Genomic DNA, 19,397 nt, shown 5'->3' with positions numbered 1-19,397 from the left:
CTGCAGCTTCTGGCAAGATCTCGTGGGAAGTCCACAAGATCTCACCAGAACTCAGAAGCTGAGGCCACTTCTCGTTGCTTCTCCAGTGAGTGGAAGGGGGCAGGTGCATTCCCACCCCCCCGCCCCCGGGAGAAGCAGCAGTGGTACCTCTTGTGAGCTCCACAATATCTCGCCGGAAGCTGCAGCCATTATACAGCAGCATCTTCATTCATGTGAATGTTGAGGACCATGCACAGTTAGGGTGTCTCATACAAGGAGTGGTGAAGCTGTTGTCTTCCTGATGTTGTGGAAACACAACTCCCATCTGCCCCAGCCAGCACGGTCAATGGTCAAGGATGATGGGAGCTGCAGTTGAGAAACAAGTGCAGGCTCACAGTACTTTAGCCTTTCCAGATTTGGGACCTGCCTTAAGCCACAAACTGCCACTTAAAAAAACAAAAAACATTCCCCTACCTTTTTAAATTGCTTACCTGCCCGCTCTCTGTTCTTCCTATTTTCTCCTTCTCTTACCCTTAAACAACAAGGCTATGTTGGCTGGGACTGATGGTCCAGCAACATCTGGGGACCCAAGGGTGAAGAACCCCGACTTGGAACATGTTGACGTTAAAGGCAGACGGCCTAATTATTAGGCTCTGGTATCAAGAAACCTAATAATGGGGGGAAATTGCAGGCACAGGAGATACAAGCACTTCATCCTATAATATCAACTGCGAGACCCCCGAACGCAGCTTGCAAGGGTGCAAACGGACCACGCGTCCCCCTCTTGTAGTGCTGGGTCCCTCTTACCATAATGGCACCAGCCAGGACCCTTACTATTCTTTCTCCAGTGGTAAAACCCAAGCCCTACGCTGTGGTGCTCTCCTTGCTCAGTTGTGCCTCATTCTTGTGGTGGCGGCAGACACACACACACACACACACACACACCCCTTGTGAGTTCGACTCTCCCTTCCAGGACCCATAAGAGCCCCTCTATTCCCTCTTCTTCCCCACCACCCAGGGACCAGTCTCCCCACCCCAGTGCATCAAGAGCGCTTACTAAGCATGAAACTGCTTCACAGCACATGGAAGGCTTGGGCCTCCCCAGTTTGCAGTAGGAAAACGAGCGAGCATAGGATAGGCCAAGCGGTGCCATAGTAGGCCAGACATTTGCTTCTCAGCACACAAATAAGAATGGCTCCTCTGCCATATGCAAGACCCCTTGTGTGGCAAGTGTGCATGCACACACACCTTTAGGGATTAAAATAAATCTCTCGGCTTGTGGCCTGCTCAGCTCTTGTTGCTTTTTCCTGCGTAGATGGCCCCATAACAGGGGCACTGGTCTTGTCCAAGGATGGCTGGGCTGGGCTGCTCTGCTCAAGGGTGACGTGCCAAGGATCCGCCCCTACACCTTCTTCTCGGTCTGCAGTGTAGTACTATTGGTCCTCTCTGGGGCTTCCCCCCGAGGGCGGGGCTGGAGATGAGCAGCATTCTCAGGCAAAGGCGGGTGGTAGCGATACCTGTAGCCATAAGCGCGAAGGTGGTAGCACAGGTATTCCAAGGTGTACATCAACTCTGAGCTCACGTAGTGAAAGGAGACGGCCAAGTCGGAGCAGCACTGGGGACCCTAGGAGGAGCAAAGGAAAACCAGGGTTAACTGTGGACCACGCAGCAAGCAAGGAAAGCCATCCCCTTCACTGTTGCTGTGTCCTTTTTCCATAAAGGCAAAGGTAAAGGACCCCTGGAAAAGGGACATGGGTGGCACTGTGGGTTAAACCACTGAGCCTAGGACTTGCCGATCAGAAGGTCGGCGGTTCGAATCCCTGTGACTGGGTGAGCTCCCATTGCTCAGTCCCTGCTCCTGCCAACCTAGCAGTTCGAAAGCACGTCAAAGTGCAAGTAGATCAATAGGTACCATTCTGGCGGGAAGGTAAACGGCGTTTCTGTGTGCTGCTCCGGTTTGCCAAAAGTGGCTTAGTCATGCTGGCCACATGACCCGCAAGCTCCTGCAGCCAATAACGAGAGATGAGTGCCGCAACCCCAGAATTGGTCACGACTGGACCTAACGGTCAGGGGTCTCTTTACCTTTAAAGGACCCCTGGATGGTTAGGTCCAGTCAAAGGCGACTATGGGGTTGCGGTGCCCATCTCGCTTTCAGGCTGAGGTAGCCGGCATTTGTCCACAGGCAGCTTTCCAGGTCATATGGCCAAGAGGACTAAACCACTTCTGGCACAACAGAACATTGTGGTGGAAGCCAGAGCACACAAAAATGCCATTTACCTTCCAGCCACAGCGGTACCTATTTATCTACTTGCACTGACATGCTTTCGAACTGCTAGGTTGGTAGAAGCTGGGGCAGAGCAACGTCAGCTCACCTCGTTGTGGGGATTCAAACCGCTGACCTTCTGAGTGGCAAGTCCAAGAGGCTCAGTGGTTTAGACCACAGCGCCACCAGCGTCCCTTTTCTTTCCATATGCCACAAGAAGCAGAAGTTACAACTACAGAGAACGGCAGAAGCTGCAGACTAATCTGAGGATCCTCTCACCGGAAAACTTGTGGTGCAATGGAGGACCCTGCCTGCTTGCCTATCCATCAGGGCAGCCTGCAATATTGGTACAAAGGTTTGTGACACAGCCACAGATGTAACAAAGCTGCCAATCCGACTGCTGTTTGCCCAGTTCATCCTCCCTGCAATAACTCTGGAACAACCTGCACGTTGATCAAGAATCCGGTTTTGCGACCAAACTATGCATCCTTGATTCTAAGCTGCAGTTTTGTTATCTGAGGACCGATTACCCAATGGGCAAAGGGTTAATCCCCCTTTGAATCAGGACTCCAAGTTCATCCCACGTGTTGGTCGAGCACACAGGCTGGTTTGCAGGTCAGGTGTGGTTGAGGACATGGGGTGATAGGAGTCCTTCTGCTGAGACAATGGCCTGCTCTTTCCTCTTTCCCTTACATCCATCTCAGCAAGCCTAGCCTTTTATTTTGCTGTCCACTCCTACCATCTTGATGCTTTTGAATTATGGTGCTGGAGGAGACTCTTGAGTGTCCCATGGACTGCAAGAAGAACAAACCTCTCCATTCTGAAGGAAATCAGCCCTGAGTGCTCACTGGAAGGACAGATCGTGAAGCTGAGGCTCCAATACTTTGGCCACCTCATGAGAAGAGAAGACTCCCTGGAAAAGACCCTGATGTTGGGAAAGATGGAGGGCACAAGGAGAAGGGGACGATAGAGGATGAGATGGTTTGATAGTGTCTTCGAAGCTACAAACATGAGTCTGACCAAACTGCGGGAGGCAGTGGAAGACAGAAGTGCCTGGTGTGCTCTGGTTCATGGGTCACGAAGAGTCGGACACAACTAAACGACTAAACAACAACAACCTACCATCTATGTATGTCGCAGGAAACCTTCATCCCATTACTGACTAAAGCAATAGCCTTAGTTGGATTAAGGAAAAGGGGCATAATAAGCTTCAGGAAACATGAGGTTGGGGGATGGGTGGAACTGGTAAATGGCCTCCTAAAAGGGTCAGCCAACGCAAAGCTCAGTGCCAATCATTCCTTTATAAGAACCCCACATGCAGAAATGCATGCTCATCAGAAATGACAGGTATTCTCTAAGCCAGGAATGGAGAAGCTGAGGCCCTCTAGATTCTGTGGGGCTCCAACTCCCATCAGCCTTAGCCAACATGGTCAACTGTCAGGGGTAATGGGAATTTGAGTCCATCATCCACGCCCCCCTGTCATGCCAGCTGCACGATCCAATGAGAATAGGACTGGGTGTGCACTCTGCATCATCAAGAAAGAAGTAAAAAATTGTGATTCTGCAACATTTAGCAAGCTGAACTAATTATTCAAATCAATATGTACATACTTGCTTATTTTGCAGAAGATATTCCTCACCGGACAGCAACTCTCCAAAGAATCTGGGTGTCTTTGGCAATGGACTCGGGGATTTAAAAAAATTACCGTATTTTTTGCCCTATAGGACGCACTGTCCCATAAGGCGCACCTAGTTTTTTTTGGGGGGGGGAATAAAGGGGGGAAATTTTTTTCCCCAGGCGCAGGGCTGGGGCGGGGGAGGCCCGAGCTTCCCCCAACCCCAGCCCCCAAACAGGCAGCTCTCTGCAAGCCGTGGGAGCCCAGCGCTGGCTCCCACTGCTTGCTGAGAGGTCCGCGAAGCCTGGACGCGCTGAGCTCAGTGCACGCAGGCTTCGGCATGCAGGCAACTCTCCGCAAGCAGCGGGAGCGCTCCCACTGCTTGCGAAGAGGTCCGCGAAGCCTGGAGAGCGAGAGGGGTCAGTGCGCACCGACCCCTCTCGCTCTCCAGGCTTCAGCGAAAGCCTGCATTCACCCCATAGGACGCACACACATTTCCCCTTCATTTTTGGAGGGGAAAAAGTGCGTCCTATAGGGTGAAAAATACGGTAATTCATTTATTAAATCAGGATTGGGGAAGCTGTGGGCCTCCAGATGCTGTTGGACTGCAACTCTCATCTTCCCTGACCACTGACCATGCTGTCTGGGGATGATGGGAGTTGTAGTCCACCAATATCTGGGTTGCATTTATGTCCTCCCTTTTCCATGATGGAGCTCAAGGTTCCAAGTGTTCTCCCATTCAGCTATGGGTCAGTCCTAGGTCTGCTTAGTTTCAGCAGAGCGGCCACTTCACGCCCCTTCCGTTTGGGCTATGAAAAATGGAAAATGGTGAAAGACAGGCTAGAACAGGCTTCCTCAACCTCAGCCCTCCAGATGTTTTTGGCCTACAACTCCCATGATCCCTAGCTAGCAGGACCAGTGGTGAAGGATGATGGGAATTGTAGTCTCAAACATCTGGAGGGCCGAGGTTGAGAAAGCCCGGGCTAGAAAAACAGAATGCTGGCAGGTGGGTGGCCACACCCACCTGTAAAACTTGGCCCACAGTGGGCCATGGAGTTAAGGACCCCGCCCACTGGTCAGATCCAGTTCCTTATCCCTGGTATTGGGGCCTGGCTGCCATGAGGTGGGCTGAGGTAGCTACCTCAGGCAGCAGAAGCCCTAGGGTAGCATCTCTGAGGGCAACCTGCCTACCCCAGCACCACTGGTGAAGGAGCAGTGCTGGTTTCCAGTGAGTTCTTGCAAGAATTTATACCAGGCCCCTGCCTAGCTGATATAAATGAAGTTTCCAGAGAACAAACAGCCCAGACTCACACTAGGCAAAAAAAATAATAATCTCCCTGAAGCAGAGCAATCCTGTTGGCTCTCTTTCATGCATCTCACAGCTAAACACAAGTTAACCTAATTACTTAATCCCCTTGGTCTTCTCAGTTCTCAGGCCACTCATATTTTACCTTCCATACTCTGAACATTCCCCTTTTCTGACTAAGTACCTGTGAGTACCCCCTCATATATGCCACACAGATAAAAAGAAAGGAAAACCAAAGGTGGGATGGGGAGACCCTCTTTGCACCTCCCCTTGCTACAGCCTCCTGCATAAAGCAGGGCAAAGTGCCTAATGCTATTAACTCTATTACCTTATCCACAGGGGTGCCACTGCTGAAAGCTCAGGGTGGAAAAACACGCCTTAGGAAAGGAATGAGACCAGGTTTCCTGAAGAAGTGAGCATCACTCACCGGGTAAAATCCACACTTCACCGACAGCTAGAGGGAAATGCTTTGGGAATGGCTGAAGCACACAGACCTCTTGCCTCTGTTAGAAAACCACATGAATCTGGGATCGTACCTCCAGAATCTTTCACCAATGAAAGGCAAAGACACTCTCCCTAACCAAAGAGCAAAGTGTCACCCCGGTCCCTACTGTTGAAGGTGCTTCTCCTAGCTATGGCATGCACAGGATTTATCAAAGGAGACTTCTGATTCGGGAAACATAAGGCCAGCTGCCTGCCAGGAGCTACCATGCCCCACCAACGACAACAGGCACCAGGACTGAATGCAAGTCCTGCACTGATGTAGTAAAGAGGATGTTTGCTGTTCTGGTTAAATAAATACCAGGAGTAGGTGAGAGCAGCAAATATTGCCCTATGAAAACGTTATCAGCTCTGACAGCTGCAATGCGTGAAGGAGCAGGTTGGGCCTTGATTATAGGTCACTTTGGCCTACTGCCATACACACACTTAAAAGGTAAAGGGACCCCTGATCATTAGGTCCAGTCGTGACTGACTCTGGGGTTGCGGCGCTCATTTCGCTTTATTGGCCAAGGGAGCCGGCGTACAACTTCTGGGTCATGTGGCCAGCATAACTAAGCTGCTTCTGGCGAACCAGAGCAGCACACGGAAACGCCATTTACCTTCCCGCCGGAGGGGTACCTATTTATCTACTTGCACTTTGACGTGCTTTCGAACTGCCAGGTTGGCAGGAGCAGGGACAGAGCAACGGGAGCTCACCCTATCATGGGGATTCGAACCGCCGACCTTCTGATTGGCAAGTCCAAGGCTCTGTGGTTTAACCCACAGCGCCACCCGTGTCCCTATACACACACTTACCTGGAGTTAAAACCCTTTGAAGTTGGACGGGACTTAACCTCAGAGCTAACATGAATAGGAGCTCAGGCTGTTTTCAGGTAGATAAACTCTTATCCATGCACACAAACTAAAGCTGAGAGGCAGCTGCTGCCTGTTTAGAGGTCTAACTTCAACTCTCATCAGTCCTAGCCAGCACAGCACTCTGTTTTTCTCTGATTGCTGATCTACTCCTTGACTCCAGCTCCTGACAGTTCAGCACTATGAGACAGGGCTGTGAAAGATGATTTCCTTCCTGATACGCTGCCCCAGAGCACAGGGCTTGGTCCCAGGTTCAACCCCAGGATCTCTCCTTTCCACTCTACCTTCCCTGCCCCTTCCCAAAACAGGATACGGCCACCTACCTCCACAATGGGGTAATAGCAGTAGTTCCAGTACCAGAAGCTTTTCGAGAACTTCTCCGTCAGGTGAGATTCCGGCACGAAAGGATGGAAGGTCTCTCTCCCCTCTGTGTCCCGCGAGTCCCCAGCCTCCACGCCCATCTTCTCCATGCACTGGCCCAGGGCAAGGTCCTCCACTGAGGTTGTGTGGCTGCACACCTTGGATTCAAAGCCAGACACAAAGCGCCGCAGGGCCTCTTTGCTGAGGACGTAGCCAGCTCCCCCGCTCATGTAGCCTTGCTTGGCAAAGGGCCGGAAGCGCTTGCCAAAGTAGATGGGCCTGTCAGCGGTGTAGTTGGAGAGCAGCCACCGCAGGTTGTCCACCACCACAAAGGTGTCATCGTCGGCCTTGAGGAACCAGTCTGCCTGCTCCAAGTGGTGCTGATGCACGTACTGGAAAGCCCGGATGGTTTTCCAGTAGAGCTGGTCCCGGCCTTCCTTGGTTCCCAGCCCGACAGTGGGGAAGTTGTCGTCCTGCACGGAGCTCATGAAGAGGACCACGTTGCAGTGGCGCGACCAGGTGGCCTTGACGTGGCGAGCCTTCGTCTCCAAGTTACTGGGGCCTGTCATCACCCAGCACAGGATCCGCACTTTGTCATACAGTTCGTCAGCCACGCTGCTCTCCTCACCTGAGAAGGAGGAGGCCACAGAGTTAGCATATTCCACAATAGACGCTTCCGGTTATAGGGCTTCTACCACGCACTTTGTTTATTTATTAAAGTATTTATAGACTTCCCTCTCACAAAATATCAGGGCTCCATATACCAAGACAAAAACGTTAATTGAAAGTGGAGACAATAGAGGAACCTTTCCCTGTTTATCTGTCTGTTTGGCCACTCCTTGCAAGGCCCAGACTCACCTGCTGTACTTCAGAGGCTCCTAGAGACTGGAGAGACATTGCCCTGTTGTGAGTGCTGAAGGCTGCTCCCTGCAAGGCCTTTTCCCACCTGGCCTAGGGAGCGGGGCCCAGACTCTCCCTGCTCTGCCTTAGACTCCTGGGAGACCAGAGGGGCATCGTCCGGCCGTGAGTCCTGAAGAGCCCAGACTCACTGGAACAAACTCTGGGGTTGGGGCAACTGTTGAAAATGGTTTTAAATGTTTTAAAATAGTTTTTAATCTGTGGCTTTTTAAATTTTGGTTTTTTGTTTTGTTTTTGCTCTGTTGGGGCTGGGGATTAGTTTAATTTTAGTATAATTGTCATTTTTAAATTATTATTAGTTTCTACTGTTTTATTGGTTTATTGTATAGTTTGCATTCTGTTCTGAAGGGGAGAAGATCAGGGCTCCCTGGGAGTGAGCCCCAGCCAAAAGAATGGCTGGGGCAGGTTCCATGGGGGTGGAGATGAACTGGGACACCTGATCTCAGTGATCACGGGTAGGAGGCCCTCGGCACGGGACCTCAGTGCCCAGGCTGAATGATGAAAGTGGAGACACTCCTTCGGTTATACAGGACCAAGGCAGTTTAGGGCTTTAAAGGTCAGCACCAACACTTTGAATTCTGTTCAGAAACGTACTGGGAACCAATGTAGATCTTTTAGGACTGTTGTTATATGGTCCCAGCGGCTACTCCCAGGCATCAGTCTGGCAGCCGCATTCTGAATTAGTTGTAGTTTCTGAGTCACCTTCAAAGTTACCGCCAAATAGAGTGGAAGACATACTTCTAACCAGTGCTTTTTTCTGAGGGTACATAGGGGTACACATACCCTTAAACGTTTTGTGAATCTTTGTACTGTTGTCCATTTACTGTATTTATTTTTCCCAGTTTGAACTATAAAATGGTGATTTTTCTTGAGTCAAAATGAGAGTACCCCTAAACATTTTTTAGAGGGAAAAAAAGCACATGCTCCCACCTAAAGGCCCCTATTTAGATTTCTCTGTTGCAAAACTAAGGAACCTGCATCCTTCCTGACGTTGTTGCACTCCCAGCTCCCATCAACCCCAATCAACATGGCCAATGACTGGAGACCAATGGAGTGGTAGTCCAACAGATTCTTCCCACCCTTTTGTTATAGGAATTCTAAGGTCTTATATATATATAAATGTTCATAAATGTACAAGGCAAACACATACGTAAGTGTCAGGGGTTCAGGAGCAGAGGCACAGGGGAAGGAGGAAGTGGAGAGCGAAGGGGAACAATCCGAAGGCAGTGTAGGTGAGGATGACAGTGGGGCAAGACATTCCATGAGTCTGTCCAGTGATTCGGAAGATTCCCAGAAGGGGGCGCCTATAGCCAGAGCAAGGGGGGTCCCGGGGGGGACGCACCAGAAGCAAGGGACCAGCGGTGACTCCCAAAGCAGCAGCTGGAGATCGGGACCAGCTTCCCCACCGGAGCGTAGTGGGGGGGAAGGGTCCCACGTGTCAGGGCCGGCTTCCCTTTCAGGGGAAAGAGAAGATGAGTCAGGACTGACCACGCCCCTATCGCTGAGTGAGGGAACAGAGGGGAAGTCAGAGCCAGCTAACCCCCCCCCCGAAGGGGGAAGCAGTGAAAGGAGCAGCGTAACGGTCAGGAGGAAGGTTACCGGCTGGGCGCGCGCGCCAATTTCAAATGCACAGGCGCGCGGGACAGCCGGGAGCGCAGACTGGGAGCCAGGTCCTAAAGCACGCCGGAGGGAGGGGGAAGAATCCGCGGACTCAGCATCAGAAGAGTCCAGAAAGGGCAGCACCCCAGCGGGCAGAAGGACCCAGAGGAGAAAGGAGCAAAGGAGGAGGTGGAGCAAGGCTAGGGTCTTGAACTGGTGTCTGGGGGGGAGGAGATTCAGACGGAGCTTCAGCGGTCCAGCGTTGAGACGTAGAGCTGCGTGCCGCGGCTTTGGAATCGAAACTGAACGTTAATAAAGACTTTTGTATATAACAAGAACTGGCGTTGGTCCTCTGTGAGCTGGGACCTTGGGCAGCTCTGACAGTAAGTATATAAACCACGTGTCTGAAACAGCACAGGAGAATAATTCTAAAGCCATTTTGTTTGAATCTCCCACATTTACCTCAAATATTTCTCTGCAAGGAGGAAGGAAATGGGAAAAGCTTTCCAATTGTCTTTGGACTGTATGGGCTTACACCTCCTTGTAAATACAGTCTGGCAAGTATCTGTTAAGCTGAGAACAATATCAATATGTGTAAGGGTTTCAGGAACTAAAGGGACGCGGGTGGCTCTGTGGTCTAAAAACCACAAAGCCTAGGGCTTGTTGATCAGAAGGTTGGCGGTTTGAATCCCCGCAATAGGGTGAGCTCCCATTGCTCGGTCCCTGCTCCTGCCAACCTAGCAGTTCAAAAGCACATCAAAGTGCAAGTAGATAAATAGGTACCGCTCCGGCGGGAAGGTAAACGGCATTTCTGTGCTCTGGTTTCACCAGTAGCAACTTAGTCATGCTGGCCACATGACCCGGAAGCTGTACGCCAGCTCCCTCGGCCAGTAAAGCGAGATGAGCGCCGCAACCCCAGAGTCGTCCGCGACTGGACTTAACAGTCAGAGGTCCCTTTACCTTTGCCTTTCAGGAACTAAGTATTTACCATCTCAAAGGAATGGCCAGGCTACCCAGAAATGGCAATCTGATAAGGCATTATCGTGTGTCGTGGCAGACAGGGAAAAGCAACACACTCAAATTTCTGCTGGGGACCACCTCTTTCTGTGATGTATGTATGATGTTTTGGGGGGTGGTCTTGAGCTACAGGGGAGGCAATTTCAAAAGTCTGTAGAAGAGCTTGCACACCAATGTTCTGGGTTCCTCTCCTGCCTCCCTGCGTGGGGGAGTGGGGAACCCTGTTGCAACAGTTTAATAAAGATCATGCTTAATAGCTGCTTTGCTTCTCAATATTCTCTGGTTGACCTCTGTTATTTTCTCCTATCGATAGAGAACCTACTTAAGGACTCTATACGGGCTCTTAGATACCCCATAAGGGAAAGGGAGCAGTATTTCTCTTATAACACTTGCCTCCCTCTCATCTCCAGCCGAGACATCACCTTGCCAACAAAGGTCCGTATAGTTAAAGCTATGGTTTCCCCAGTAGTGATGTATGGAAGTGAGAGCTGGACCATAAAGAAGGCTGATCACCAAAGAATTGATGCTTTTGAATTATGGTGCTGGAGGAGACTCTTGAGAGTCCCATGGACTGCAAGAAGATCAAACCTACCCATTCTGAAGGAAATCAGCCCTGAGTGCTCACTGGAAGGTCAGATCCTGAAGCTGAGGCTCCAATACTTTGGCCACCTCATGAGAAGAGAAGACTCCCTGGAAAAGACCCTGATGCTGGGAAAGATTGATGGCACAAGGAGAAGGGGATGACAGAGGACGGGATGGTTGGACAGTGTTCTCGAAGCTACCAGCATGAGTTTGACCAAACTGCGGGAGGCAGTGGAAGACAGGAGTGCCTGGCGTGCTCTGGTCCAGGGGGTCACGAAGAGTCGGACACGACTAAATGACTAAACAACAACAACCACCCCTCCAGCCCTTACCTTCCAGGTGCGGGTGTGCCACGCTGAAGAGAGCTGATCTATCAACAATCCACTCCGGGTCCTTGTAGCCACGCGGCAGCTGGGAGCCAAGGCGTGGGGGCCCTTCCCACGTCAGGTTGCCCATGAGGTAGAAGGTGCTGACAAAGCCAGCGATGAGGCCCAGGTGGAATGCCAACAAGGAGCTCTTGGAGCCTAGGAACCCCATGGCCACCTGCGGCCGGTGTCAGGGGTGGAGGACGGGAAGAGCAGAGTGCTTCATGTGGCCTGTAGCAAAGGGAAGACAGAAGATTAAAAGTGAGGGGCCTTGCCTAGAGATATGGCCACTCTGCTCCCAGTGACAGCCAAGGAGTTAATAGATAAACTCTGGTCTAGCAGCTCAGATCCTCATAGAAACCATGTTGGCTGAAAACTATTTATTTATTGGATTTTGCTGTTACATAGTGCTCTCAGAGACCTCCCCATCTAAAGGAAAGGTCAGGTCCACATCAGCTTTGCTTTAGCAATGCTGTAGAACAGGTGTGCAGAGGGTCCCAGGTTTAATCCCTAGTATCTTCAGGTATGGCAGGGAGAGACTGTAATCTGAAAATCCTAGAGAGAACTGCTGGCAGTGTTAGAAATTCAGATATATTAGCTAATTGCCAAATGGCACCTTAAATATACCTCCTGGCACCTCCTGTATACCTGAAGGAGCGTCTCCACTCCCATCGTTCCGTCCGGACACTGAGATCCAGCACCAAGGGCCTTCTGGCGGTTCCCTCATTGCGAGAAGTGAGGTTACAGGGGACCAGACAGAGGGCCTTCTCGGTAGTGGCGCCCGCCCTGTGGAACACTCTCCCTTCAGATGTCAAAGAGAAGGAAATAAGCAGCTATCTTCTTTTTAAAAGACATCTGAAGGCAGCCCTGTTTAGGGAAGTTTTTAATATTTAATGCCGTATGGTTTTTAACTCTTGATTGGAAGCTGCCCAGAGAGGCTGGGGAAACTCAGCCAGATGGGCGGGGTATAAATAATAAATTATTATATTATTATTATTATAAAGCTGGGCTGTAGTCACCACAATAGGCTGTCTAGCTCTGTTCCACCCCCTCCAGGAATGGAATGGAATGGAATGGAATGGAATGGAATGGAATGGAATGGAATGGAATAGAATAGAATAGAATAGAATAGAATAGAATAGAATAGAATAGAATAAAATAATACCTATACTGTTTTATATTTTAAAGAAAAAAATCTCAAAGCAGTTTACAGCACATTAAAACATCACATAATGCAATCCAGAATTTAACTGATTCAGGCTTCAAGGAAAATATTTCAGATCCTTCTCTAAGTGATATTTTGGTTTCCCCAGCCGCCAACCTGGCATCCTGGCTGCTGCCCATCAGTGTAAATAGTACTGAGCTAGATGGACTACTGCTTCAGCTGCTGTGGGTTAAACCACAGAGCCTAGGACTTGCCAATCAGAAGGTCGGCGGTTCGAATCCCCGCGACAGGGTGAGTCCCTGTTGCTCGGTCCCTGCTCCTGCCAACCTGGCAGTTTGAAAGCACGTCAAAGTGCAAGTAGATAAATAGGTACTGTTCTGGCGGGAAGGTAAACGCCGTTTCCGTGCGCTGCTCTCGTTCGCCGGAAGTGGCTTAGTCATGCTGGCCACATGACCCGGAAGCAAACACAAGCTCCCTCGGCCAGTAAAGCGAGATGAGCGCCGCAACCCCAGAGTCGTCTGTGACTGGACCTAATGGTCAGGGGTCCCTTTACCTTTTATGTTCCTAGTAGAGCACATCTATAGATTTATTTTAATTTCCTGCACTGATAGCCACCTTTGTTCTCCAAGGAGCTCAAAGTGGCAGACGTGCTTCTCTCTCTTTTGAGTGGGGATTCGAACCCTGGCCTCCCGGGTCCTTGTGCAACACTCGAACGTAACCACTATGCAACATGCACCTCGTTCTTTTCCCCTTTTATTTTGACTTGCTTGGCCACGCTCCCCGCTCCACTCCCGGATGCACTGCACCAAGGGTTGCTGTTTTAATGAATTGCTTAGTCGGTGGCTGCTGGCAGCGGTTACAAACCCATCTCCATCTATTATTAATCAGTTCAAAGTGACTGCTAATTAATCCCTTGGCCCCAGAGGACTTAACGAACTAATTGCCCAAAGAGTTGGCAGAACCGGCGGCCCTCGAGGCAGGAAAAGGCAGATGGCACCATGGAAAACTCTTGTACGCTGGGGGATAAATATTAGGGCTAGATTCCATGGAGGGTTTTGCCAAACTGGGGGCCCTCCAGATCTTTTGGACTACAACTCCCATCAGCCACCACAGCGGGCCCAGATATTTGGGACTACAACTCCCATCAGCCACCACAGCGGGCCCAGATATTTCGGACTACAACTCCCATCAGCCACCACAGCTGGGCCCAGATATTTCAGACTACAACTCCCATCAGCCACCACAGCTGGGCCCAGATATTTGGGACTACAACTCCCATCAGCCACCACAGCTGGGCCCAGATATTTGGGACTACAACTCCCATCAGCCACCACAGCGGGCCCAGATATTTGGGACTACAACTCCCATCAGCCACCACAGCTGTCCTATTTTGTTATGTGCCACGTATAATAATAATATAATATTATTATTTGAATTTATATACCGCCCTATACCCGGAGGTCTCAGGGCAGTTCACAATGTAATAACACAAAATATATAATCAGAATTGAAAACAACCCAATTAACCCCCTTGTAGCAGGCTTGCAAAGGGTGGCTGAGAAGAACAACTCAGCAAAGCAGCCTCAAGAGACAAAATGTGACAGATTCTTCTTTGACTCCTCCTGCTCTCATTAAAAAATGGAATGCAGGAGGGGGAAGACGAAACAGGAAAGGGGTGGGGGATTTGGTACAAGTGCTGGACAGAAGTCAAGTACACCACAGGGAAAATGTTCCCTTTGTGCTTCCCTGGGTCAAAAAATGGGTCAGACTCCCAAATTTATTTTATACCCTGGCACATGAGCATAGCCAGGAGGGCAGGGTGGCAGCTGCCCCCCTCCAAATCAAGTAAATAAATAAAAATACTTAACTGACCAATTGCGTTGCAGATAACTTGGTTCTGCTCCCCCCCACATAAAGCCTGCCCCCTCCAATAAAATAAACCCTGGCTATGGCCATGCCCTGACATATCGGCCTAAAACCCAACAGTTTCCAGGGCAATATTGTTTCAGTATAATAGGAACAATTTTTAAAAAATCATTTTTATCACGTATTTCTATGTTTTTATATTGCGATTTTGATCTTGTGAACCGTCCCGAGACCTGCAGGCATAGATAGGGTGGTATACAAATTTACCGTAATAAATAAGAATAATAGCAATCACCTTACAATCGTTACAATGGCATTAAATAAGATATGTGCCCTAGTTAGAAGGAAACTGAGCCTATATGAGCAAGGGATTTTATTTATTTATTATTATTATTATTGGGGGGAGAACGCCTCATGAAATAATTTTTCTCTGTCTGCAGGGAACTCTGGGGAACGAGGGCCCCCTCATGACACTCCGCACCCTTAATGAACTACACTTCCCAGAATGCTCTGGGGAAAGCAGTGATTGTTCAAGTGGTATAACAGTGTGACAGGGTTAGCTCCTGTTGCTCTGTCCCAGCCTTCTGCCAACCCAGCAGTTCGAAAGCACACCAGTACAAGTAGATAAATAGGTACCACTGCAGCGGGAAAGTAAACGGCGTTTCCGTGCGCTCTGGTTTCCGTCACAGTGTTCCATTGAGCCAGAAGCGGTTTAGTCATACTGGCCACATGACCCGGAAAGCTGTCTGTGGAAAAACGCCGCCTCCCTTGGCCTTAAAAGCAAGATGAGTGTTACAACCCCATAGTTGCCTTTGACTGAATTCTACCGCCCAGGGGTCCTTTACCTTTTTACCCTAATAGTGCTTTAAATGTCTGGTGCAGATGTGGCCTGAATTTATTCTCCCCTGCTGTCCAAGGTGACTTATAGGTTGATTGCTAGGTGGACAATGCAAGAATCAAGCCAAGTGGCCATTTCCCCAATGGTCAGTACAGTGTTTTTGGCACAAAGCCCAGTAATGTGGGAACACAATCAGTTATATGGCAGTGAAATGGGGAGATAATCTGACACCCCCCCCTCTCTATCTCACACACACACATACACATATATTTTATACTTGTCTTACACATGAGATAGCTTCTCCTCAAAACCATCACTAACTGAAAGGGAGTAATGTCTGATCAGACCCAAACATCCTGTTGTCGGGGGCAGGGAGGAGAGTGTGAATGTTTAGTAACAATCTAGGTTTTATCCACACTCCCAAACTGCTTCTCCCCAGCCCCAGCTAGTGAAATTCTACGGAGAGCCAGTGGTTTGCCAAAACACATCACCGGGAGAGGTTTCCATAGCAACAGAAGGGACATCTCTCAGCCCAACGGAAAGCCAGGCCCAAGCGACAGAGGATGGAGAGGAGCCCCCTCTTCTGCATGCTAAAAGGACACTTTATGCAGACTAATCACTCTTTCATATCTCTACCACCTTATAGAGTAGCCATCAGGGGGATAAAAGGACAGATGGTTTTCTCTTTCTCCATTCTTTCAATGCATCCATGCTTAAGAACAGAGTAAAAATTGGATTCCATGTTCATGGCTGCAGGGCCGTCAGTCCAAATGAAGGCTGCAATCCTAAACATACTTTATTTAAGAAGAAGAAGAAGAAGAGTTTGGATTTGATATCCCGCCTTTCACTCCCTTTAAGGAGTCTCAAAGCGGCTAACATTCTCCTTTCCCTTCCTCCCCCACAACAAACACTCTGTGAGGTGAGTGGGGCTGAGAGACTTCAAAGAAGTGGGACTGGCCCAAGGTCACCCAGCAGCTGCATGTGGAGGAGCGGGGAATCGAACCCGGTTCCCCAGATTAGAGACTACCGCTCTTAACCACTACACCACACTGGCTCCCAGAGTCCTGCTGGGTCATCTTGTCCAGCATTCTGTTTTTACTGTGGCCACCCCGATGCCTATGGGAAACCTCAAGGAGGACCGCACTCCTGCCCCTTTCTAGATATTGCTGGACTACAACTGCCTTTGACTCTAACCAATAAGCACGTTGGATGAGACTGATGGGAGTTGGAGGCCCACAACACCTGAAGAGCCACAGGCTTCCCAGCCTAGCCCAAGGACCTTCAACCTAACATGCCCCATGTGGGTGCCTGAACTGCAGAGGCACCTTATTCCTGCAGAAATTCATACCTACAAACCTCAGCAAGATCCCTCAACTCTTGGAAGGTGAACTTGTGGATGCCTCCCAAAGCCCTGCCCAGCTCTTCACGTGGGTTCATGAGTACCTCAGGCCAGGAATGGACTAGAATAGTTTTGCTTAACCGGCCCACTCCCATTTCCATGGTATTTGACAAAGGATAACCCAGCTGAGGGGATGCGGGTGGCGCTGTGGGTTAAACCACAGAGCCTAGGGCTTGCCGATCAGAAGGTCGGTGGTTCGAATCCCACAACGGGGTGAGCTCCTGTTGCTCAGTCCCTGCTCCTGCCAACCTAGCAATTCGAAAGCATATCAAAGTGCAAGTAGATAAATAGGTACTGCTCCAGCGGGAAGGTAAACGGCGTTTCCATGCGCTGCTCTGGTTCGCCAGAAGCGGCTTAGTCATGCTGGCCACATGACCTGGAAGCTGTACGCTGGCTCCCTTGGCCAATAAAGCGAGATGAGCGCCGCAACCCCAGAGTCAGTCACAACTGGACCTAATGGTCAGGGGTCCCTTCACCTTTACCCAGCTGAGGTCTATACACACACACACGCACGCATGCACACACAAACACACACACGTGCTTGAAACCGCTTTCAAATCACCAAACATAAAACCAGAAGAGGTAGCAGTTCAGTCAGTTGTCAGGACAGATTCAATGCACAACATGAATTGGCTTTCAAGTTTATCACCATACACCTAGCCCATGTCTACCTGCTGGCAACAGGACACAGGTCATGTTAGTGGCCAGTCTACAAAGACTGGCTCCAACAAGTCTCCCAGCACTGGAGTGACCAGGCCTGGCTCTGTTTATGCACTCGGCAATTGCATGGACAACATTTTGAAAGCAAATAGAGCTTGTTGGGCTTTAACCCTTCACCGCTGCTGTGCTCCTGGGATTTCAGGTGGAAGACATTCCTAGTCCTACCTGGAGATGCCAGAGGTTGAACTTGAGACCTTCTGCTTGCAAACCAGAGGCTCAAGCACTGAAGGCAAGCAGGCCCTGGGACAGCAGCTCCACAGTAGACTGCTGTGTACGTTGGTGTGGCCAACTGGTATACAACCAATGTTAAACCCATCCAGGTGCCCAGTTCAGCATTCTAGCACATCCACACTGGGACTAGGAAGGCCAACTCAAGGTTGCCTTTGGCTCTTCCAGTGTGTAAATGGACTTGATGCATTGTGCATTCAACATTGCTTTATGCTTTCATTGCATCACCGTTATAATCTTAAAATACTTTTCATTTAACTTCTTACGCATGACTTAGAGAAGTTCTTTTATGGGTTGAAAGGTAAATAACTAAGCCAAGTTCCTTGCATTCACCCTTGAAAGCCAATGAGCACATAGCAAAGGTTGCTCCCCAACAGCTGCCAGGGGTCAGTGGAACCAGACACACCCTGTCCTTGCATATCGCAGGGCCCAGGATCAGATGCCCCAAAGCAGCACATTTAACCCCATTTTATAGTTTTACAGGGCCAGTGTAAGGAATAAGCAACTATTGGCAGTGAATAGGGTCACTCAGGGAGCTTGTGCTACACACCACAGGTGTGGCAAATAGCTGTGATCAAAAGGGATCTATTGGCAATCCGGGGATCTAAAAAAAAACATAGCTTTCTAGAATTAAAGGGACTAACATACATTGTTTTGTGCCCACCGTCCCTGTTGCTAGGACCAGAAGGAACAAGGGTTGCAGAGACAGAACTAATTTTGATTCTCACGGGACCCCCCAAAAACAGGTCTCTGGGAGGGAGGGAGATAGAGAGGTGGAGCTTCTTTCTCCCCCACCTAAGCAACAATGAGAATGGAAAAGGGGGAGGGAGAGTTACGGTGCAACTGAAGGCATGCCTCCACCGAAGTCTGCACCCTTGAAATCAATGGGACTTACTTCCATGTAAGCGCGTATAGGTTGCAGCCTTGCAACAGACGCACAAGCCTTGCACCTTTGATCCACCCAGCTCACCACTGCCGACTCTGACCCGGGGTATTTTTTTGCTTTAGGAGAGGGGGGCGGCATTCCCTGCCCTGGAGAAGCCGGGGGTCTAACCTGAGACCATCTGCATGCCTGGCAGTCGGCGCTCCCCGACGCTGAGCTAGGCTCCTCCAGAGGGATTACAGGAGATAAGAGGGGAGTGACGGGAGCCGATTGGGAAGGCTATGGGGACTGGAAATACGAAAGGCGGAGGCACGAAGAGGAATAGGGTGCTGCCAAAGGGTTTGCTACACCTCTGAGCATCTCCGACTGGGAGCTACAAGGTTAAGGGGGGCGGGGGATAAATTAGGATGCTGAGATGGGCGGCGTGGGAGACCCTGGAGCATGCAGGAAATTGCTCGGCGTTACCTTTTTTTGCACCCCCCAGATGCACCGATTAGGAGAAGGTGGAAATCAGCCAGCAACTCCGGCTACGATCTTTCTTCTGCGCGGTCATCAAGGAGCCCTGGGCTACCCTAGCCGGCCTCCGGGTTCGCCCATTGGCTGAGAGGTCGCAACTCCTCTCCCGATTGGTGCGCTTGCTCCTCCCAAAAAAAGCATGCAGGCGCTGAAGCGGCCGAGCCCGGGCAGGGGAGGGGGCGTGGCTACGGCTGCTTTGCCCGCTTGTCTGGAGATGACGCGCTGCCTGCGGGGTGGGGGGTCCTGGTGGGGGGTGGGCGAGGGTCTGGTTTGGGGATTGCAAGCCGGCAGGGACGCAAGGCCCCTCGATCTTTGCGCCTGTGCTGCTGTAGCTTTGTGATTGTTTAATTGTTTAGTCGTGTCCGACTCTTCGTGACCCCATGGACCAAAGCACTCCAGGCACTTCTGTCTTCCACTGCCTCCT

At 50.3% G+C, this 19,397-nt stretch overlaps 1 protein-coding gene across 3 annotated transcripts; it reads right to left on the bottom strand.

The window, feature by feature from the left end:
* Positions 1 to 929: 929 nt before the first annotated feature.
* LOC309362880 (glycoprotein-N-acetylgalactosamine 3-beta-galactosyltransferase 1-A-like) lies at positions 930 to 18,999 on the bottom strand. Of its 3 annotated transcripts, none has more exons than XM_081898873.1 (4): positions 18,923 to 18,999; positions 11,326 to 11,589; positions 6,841 to 7,505; positions 930 to 1,603 (listed from the first exon to the last, which is right to left on the bottom strand). In XM_081898873.1, the coding sequence occupies exons 2-4, from the start codon at positions 11,528 to 11,530 to the stop codon at positions 1,382 to 1,384; spliced, it is 1,092 nt and encodes a 363-aa protein (XP_081754999.1). In that variant the 5' UTR covers positions 11,531 to 11,589; positions 18,923 to 18,999; the 3' UTR covers positions 930 to 1,381. The 3 variants fall into 3 exon arrangements, with proteins under 3 accessions (XP_081754999.1, XP_081755000.1, XP_081755001.1); XM_081898874.1 differs by lacking the exon at positions 18,923 to 18,999 and adding an exon at positions 15,549 to 15,713; XM_081898875.1 differs by lacking the exon at positions 18,923 to 18,999 and adding an exon at positions 13,260 to 13,282.
* Between the last annotated feature and the right edge of the window lie 398 nt (positions 19,000 to 19,397).

The sequence above is a fragment of the Podarcis melisellensis genome, assembly GCF_964234715.1.
Source record: "Podarcis melisellensis genome assembly, chromosome: 2".
In the NCBI taxonomy this organism is placed as follows: Eukaryota; Metazoa; Chordata; class Lepidosauria; order Squamata; family Lacertidae; genus Podarcis; species Podarcis melisellensis.
This window is presented reverse-complemented; position numbering and strand designations above follow the sequence as displayed.

What these genes read in the sequence shown, in the direction of transcription:
- LOC309362880 (XM_081898873.1), bottom strand. Translation starts at nt 11,530, where the DNA reads ATGGGGTTCCTAGGCTCCAAGAGCTCCTTGTTGGCATTCCACCTGGGC. An exon ending in GGCACACCCGCACCTGGAAG is followed by an intron (nt 7,506 to 11,325) that starts GTAAGGGCTGGA and finishes CCTCCTTCTCAG; the next exon opens with GTGAGGAGAGCAGCGTGGCT. An exon ending in GCTATTACCCCATTGTGGAG is followed by an intron (nt 1,604 to 6,840) that starts GTAGGTGGCCGT and finishes TGCTCCTCCTAG; the next exon opens with GGTCCCCAGTGCTGCTCCGA.